Consider the following 6,517-nt stretch of genomic DNA (forward strand, 5'->3'; position numbering starts at 1 on the left):
TTTACTTTTTAACTTTTTTAAACGTACTATACTGACTTTTTTCATTACTTTTTCGACATTCTATATACCATGACTTTTTTTCATTACTTTTTTAAACGTACTATACTGACTTTTTTCATTACTTTTTTGACATACTATTCTATGATCTTTTTTCGACATGCTATACTATGACTTTTGTAATAACATTTTGGCATACTGCACTATGCCTTTCTTAATTATTTTTTTAAACATGAAAAAGTATTAAAGTAAAAAGAATAGTATTTTTACAGCGCCATCTCAAAGGCTGCAACAAAAAGGGGAGACCAGACAATTTAAAGTAATGCATAGATGTATTTATTTCACAAATCAGCCCAAATGAATGAAACAATTGTGGAAGTGATGTGTCCTTGTGTGGTATGTGAAAATGTCTGAAACAAACAAAAGAGCAGTCATGTCAACAAATGGGGAGAGATGGGGAGGTCCATCACACATCACACATCCACATCAGGCTGAGGTGTGGCTCATCACATGTTCAGTCCTGCAAGAGAAGGAAATGAACACAAACCCCTGCTGGATTGGAGGGGTTATCACAGGATGTCAAAACGTTTCAGGAAAAGTCATAGTATGTAGGTAAAGAAAAATGTATACAGTATAGGCTAGTATGTTGGAAAAATTAATAGTTAAAAAAAACAGTAGAGGAAAAAATCACAGTATAGTATGTAAAAAAAAAAGTGCAGAAAAAGTCATTATAGTATGTCGGGAAAAGTGATGAAAAAAACGTTTTTAAAAGATATTTTACAAGTTATTATATTATAATTTTGAATGACGTACTGTGTGTTGACTTTTATCTACAAACTATACTATGAATTTATACTATGAACACTATAACAATAACTATTTTTTTTATATTTTATCACATTTTTACTCTAACATACTTTATGATATTGTTCTATGAAACAATATACTTTGTCTTTTTTCACATACTATACTCTTATGAGATACTACACAGGAAATGTGTCTGCCAGCCTCTTTGCTGACACTTTCTGATGGTGAGGACTACGACGGCTCTGAAGCCATTTGTGTGGGATTTTTTTTCCATGTTTGAGGACGCCCTTCTGCCGACATAAAACAAATGTGAAGTGAAAATGTTTTATGTTTCAGGTGTCCGTGAGCAAACCTGTAACAGAGTGACTTACAGTGACAGAAGCATCTGTGCCTTCAAAGGCTCGACGGTGGACATTTCCTGCACCTACTACAGCAGTGATAAAGACGTCACATCCAAATTCTGGTTCAGTCCTGAACGGAGTCAGAAGTGGGGGGATCCAGAACGACCTGACTCCCAATACGGAGGTCGTGTTCAGGTCATTGGAGGAGAGGGAGGACGCTCCACTCTGAGAATCAGTGACCTGACAGAGAGCGACTCGGCCGAGTATCGCTTCAAGTTCAAGTCTAGATGGTTTGAATGGCGGAGCAGTTTACCTGGTACAAGGCTGACTGTCACAGGTACTGATGAACACACAATACTGCATGTATACTTACATATATATACTGAGGCAGTAGTATAGTTAGAGTCACAGGTACTGATGATCACACAGTTAAAAAAGCCTTGTTAGTTTTTATGGTTTCCTATTAAATTAAATAGTTTACAAATCATTGAACATTAAAACTTATAAGAGTGTTTATTTACTCTGTTAATCAGGAACATCGTTCAGTCGGAGAAAGTACTCCGATCGGGTACTTTAGTAAAAGTAGTCATACCACTGAATAGATAATCAAATAAACTTAAAGTAGCCTACCTGACATAAAATTACTCATTTTGCCTAATTTTAGAATAATCTAGATTATATTATTGTATTATAATTATTCATGTTTCAACATTTTAAACACTTTTAACATGTTTATTATATTTTATCTGCTGGGCAGCCTGTGAATTTCATTGTTGGCCATCAATAGTTTTATCATCATTATGTACAAGAATGTGATTACAACGTTATTTCATATAATAACGATGAAGAACTGGTGGTTTGACCGGGGTTCAGAGTGTCACATGATTTTATCGGTTAGCCAATGGCATGTCACATGCAGCCCTCCAGGTGCAGGTGAGCGGAGCGACAGGCCGGCGGTCCGACGCCGAGGCAGAGCTGACGTGTCTGAGCAGCTGCAGTCCAGCAGCCGGTCTTTCCTTCGTCTGGTTTAAGAACGGGGAGGAACTCTGGAGGGAGGAAGGATCTTCATACACGGACCGGTTTTATCCTGGAGACGACATCTCTTGTGCTTTGAAAGGACACGAGAACTACAGAGCTCCCTCAGTGTGTGAGTCTTCTCCACTGTGGAACTCATAACAATATTGCTTCTACACCTTTTTAAGCAATGTCATCTCCTCCAGATGTTCCAAAGCTTCCCTCTGTGTCGATGAGTCCTCCTGGTGATGTCATGGAGGGCAGTTCAGTGAATCTGAGCTGTAGCAGTGATGCTAACCCAGCAGCTAACTACACCTGGTACAAGGAGACCCAACTAAGGCTCAGTGAAGACCCTCTCCTGGTCCTCAGCTCCATCCAGTCCTCTGACTCTGGACAGTATTACTGTGTAGCTGAGAACCAGCTGGGGACGACAACATCTGGACACATCTCTGTCGATGTGAAATGTGAGTGAAAACACAACATTCATCTTTTTAATCTTAATTTTGGGTTTAAAATCACTTCAAAAGAAGCTTTTCTGGTTTGTAATTAATAAATTGTATGAAATCTTCTCCTCCAGATGCTCCAAAGCTTCCCTCTGTGTCGATGAGTCCTCCTGGTGATGTCATGGAGGGCAGTTCAGTGACTCTGAGCTGTAGCAGTGATGCTAACCCAGCAGCTAACTACACCTGGTACAAGGAGAACCAAACGCTGCTTCATGGACCAGAAGGACGTTATGGTTTCCCCTCCATCAGCTCTGAGGACAGAGGGATCTACTACTGCAAGGCTGAGAATCAACATGGAGAGATCAACTCTTCCTCTCTGCTGGTAGACGTCCAGTGTGAGTATTAAACATCAGCACTTTAAATACCCAACTTAGTATCAGTTACATTAGATTGAGATAGCAACTCTGTCAATCACAGACTGTATAGAAGAAGGTGACGTCGTCATGGTGACGTCACCCGTTGGTTTGTCAACTACGGTTTTGAAGCCTCGAGTTTTGGCATTTTGGCCTTTGTCATCTTAGAATGTTTACAACCAGTGAAAGGAAGTGACCATATTTGGACTGTGAAGGAGTGACGGGTGGGTCAGGTGAACACAAGTGGCAGACCACCACCCTTACTGCATCCGGATCCATGTGGATTCTGGTGTGAAGCTGCTAACAAAGTTAGCTTCATGATCAAAGTTAACCTTTCAGCTAAGTATTAAAGTCATCTTAGTAGCTAACTAGCATTGGTAGCGTGGTAGCGACCTGTCAATCAGCAGGTAAGCCCCGCCCCCTAAAGCATCCCCTGCTTTCTGGTCTGGTGGACTCTAAATGGACCATAATGTACTAAATGAACATCATGCTGGATTCAAGAAGACTTGAAACTAGAGATTGAGACCATAAACTCATGTTTACAATGTTTACTGAGATAATACATCAAGAGAGAAGTAGGACCATTTTCTCATAGACTTCTATACAACCAGAGAGGAGTCGCCCCCTGGTGGCCAGCAGAGAGAAGTAGGACCATTTTCTCATAGACTTCTATACAACCAGAGAGGAGTCGCCCCCTGGTGGCCAACAGAGAGAAGTAGGACCATTTTCTCATAGACTTCTATACAACCAGAGAGGAGTCGCCCCCTGGTGGCCAGCAGAGAGAAGTAGGACCATTTTCTCATAGACTTCTATACAACCAGAGAGGAGTCGCCCCCTGGTGGCCAGTTGAGAGAAGTAGGACCATTTTCTCATAGACTTCTATACAACCAGAGAGGAGTCGCCCCCTGGTGGCCAACAGAGAGAAGTAGGACCATTTTCTCATAGACTTCTATACAACCAGAGAGGAGTCGCCCCCTGGTGGCCAGCAGAGAGAAGTAGGACCATTTTCTCATAGACTTCTATACAACCAGAGAGGAGTCGCCATTTTAAGGCGCTTCAGTGTTGGCTTCACTTTTCAGAACCGGAGGTTGAAAAACATGGTCTGCTTTTCACCTCAGCGCCACCTTGCATATATTTTGTTAATGTTCATGAGTTCATATGTGTCCTCCAGATGCTCCAAAGCTCCCCTCTGTGTCGATGAGTCCTCCTGGTGATGTCATGGAGGGCAGTTCAGTGAATCTGAGCTGTAGCAGTGATGCTAACCCAGCAGCTAACTACACCTGGTACAAGGAGGACCAAGACTCACCCATAGCATCAGGACAGACCTTCACCATCACTGACATCAGAGCTGAACACAGTGGGATTTATTACTGTGAAGTCCAGAACACAAGAGGGTGTCATAACAACACCTTCCATCTGACTCTTGGAGCTGGTGAGTCTTTCAGTTCCATCTGATGCTCTGAGGAGGGGTTGTTCTGTGTGAACACACTGATAATAGTCTTCACCCCCGACTCAAGTCACATCACTGTTATATGCACTCGTACTTCCCAAAACCTGATTTTTAATTGGCTCTAGTACAGAATAAATGAAAAGACCTATCGAGACACGTTGCTAGAAACCAGGTGGCTGCTCCGTTAGCTATGTTGCTAATTTTGTCATTCTTTGATGCTACACTGACATTTCATTCATTTATCCATTGAAAGGACAGTGCACATTGATCAGCATTTCTGTAAATGTGCCATTTCTCTGGCTGAATGACACCTCTCCGTATATTTCCAGGGAATTCAACGACCCTATCGGATATCATCAGGTCGATTCTGGTGGTCGTGACGCTGATTCCTCTCTTCCTCGTGATTCTGTGGATGAGGTACAACAATAACAATCCATCAGTTAATTCCTTTTGTTTTAGTGTTATGGATCTTATTGTGTTTCATTTTGTATGTGTTGTTGTTGTTGGACTCGAACCAGGAAGAAGAAAACTGGGAGCTCCACCCCTGAACCCCGTGAACCTGTAGAGATGGAGGTGAGACCATGATGTTCATTTAGTCACCATGACGACGCCCCCTTCTTATGGACAGTCTGTGATTAATATATGCAGCTTTTCATGAATGACGTCCATGTTTCCGTCTCTCCCCATCAGTTAGACTCCTGTCATGACTACCAGAACGTGTCGGACTCTGCAGAGCAGCAGGTAGACCTGGTGTGAAGTCCAGTCAGGTCTACAGTCTCCAACCTCACACCTCCTCTGGGATTTTCTTCAGACCGGCCTGATGGAAACAACGTAGGGGGCGAGGCTCTGCAGCATGTGGAGGAAGTGACACGTTCACCTTCAACTCCCCAGCGTTTGTCTTGAAACAGCAGGTTTAGCAGCAGGAACAGAACCATTGGAAGAATGTGGTGTTAATCTAAGCTAATTCTATTTCACGTCATATTACTCAACATGAGGATAAACGTTATTTTCCTCCTGACCAGCTCATGAATCTGCACCTGTCCTGGTTGTCAAAGTCAATAAAACCTGGTACAGTCCGACAGGAGTCCCAGCCCAGCTGGTTGTGTGTCACATGTTCATGAGTGAGACAGGAGAGAAGGCGTTGCTGTGGACGACAGATGTTTCCTGAATGAAACCTCAGTGATTCGTCGACGGTCCGTGAAATCAAATACCATTCAGAATGAGGAGAAGGAAGAAAAAGAGGAGATGGACAGATTCCCGAGGGTTTCAACCAGGAAACATCTGACCTCAACACCCGCACGTTGATGTGTATTTTTTGCAGTAAATCTTCATCCTTTTGATGATGCATTTTTTGGTTTTGATGGTGTTTTTTTGCCACAGGGTTAGTGTGCGTCGGCTTTGCTCGCGTCGTTTACCGCCAAACGGTCATGGTTACGTTCTCACGACAAATCTACGCTAACAGTCGCAGTGAGCTTCAGCTAACAATACTCATAAGTAGGTCACTTCTGTAAAGTCTTTTAAAAATGTCATATAGGAATACAGGAAATATGTGCATACAATTTTCTCGTGTGACTAATATTCTCGTCGGTTCCTTTTGCGTATTGTCGACGTTGTCATCCTCTGAGGACAATGAATGTCCGAACAACGTTTTGCGGACGCGTTGCTGAGCTTTTTCAGTCTGGACCAACCCGACGGATCAACCCATGTGTTATCGGACTCTAAATGAACGTGGCTAGCGTCTGTAACCACGTCAGTCAGCTGCGTTGTCTTGTCGGTGTCCCAGCTGTTGGCCCATCTCACCTCATTTATAGTTGGCCTCACGCTGGTTCCCTCCACAAAGTCTTCCACTGTATTCTGGAGATATCATCGTCTTCTGACTTTTTGTAGACATGACGGAGTTTCAGTCACATTTCAGACCTGATGGTTGTTTACTGGCATTCGGGTCGACGGTGTGAACAGGAAGGAAGTGGGATGTATTTTTAACCACCTGCTCTCTGAGATGGAGCAGCGGTCCGAGAGAACTTCCTCCTTCGGTGAAAGCAGAAATCTTAT

General features: G+C 42.9%; 1 protein-coding gene across 1 annotated transcript in view; it reads left to right on the plus strand.

The window, feature by feature from the left end:
- LOC311011636 (B-cell receptor CD22-like) overlaps nucleotides 1–5,288 on the plus strand; it is an 8,323-nt gene extending 3,035 nt beyond the window's left edge. Inside the window, exons 4-11 of the mRNA XM_084006685.1 lie at nucleotides 1,141–1,482; nucleotides 2,065–2,292; nucleotides 2,366–2,623; nucleotides 2,737–2,997; nucleotides 4,187–4,447; nucleotides 4,795–4,882; nucleotides 4,984–5,038; nucleotides 5,156–5,288. Coding sequence (XP_083862811.1) covers nucleotides 1,141–1,482; nucleotides 2,065–2,292; nucleotides 2,366–2,623; nucleotides 2,737–2,997; nucleotides 4,187–4,447; nucleotides 4,795–4,882; nucleotides 4,984–5,038; nucleotides 5,156–5,221 — 1,559 coding nt within the window. The 3' untranslated portion in view covers nucleotides 5,222–5,288. The remainder of the gene's footprint in view (nucleotides 1–1,140; nucleotides 1,483–2,064; nucleotides 2,293–2,365; nucleotides 2,624–2,736; nucleotides 2,998–4,186; nucleotides 4,448–4,794; nucleotides 4,883–4,983; nucleotides 5,039–5,155) is intronic.
- Nucleotides 5,289–6,517: the final 1,229 nt, after the last annotated feature.

Source organism: Eutrigla gurnardus (assembly GCF_963514095.1).
Source record: "Eutrigla gurnardus genome assembly, chromosome: 3".
Classification (NCBI taxonomy): Eukaryota; Metazoa; Chordata; class Actinopteri; order Perciformes; family Triglidae; genus Eutrigla; species Eutrigla gurnardus.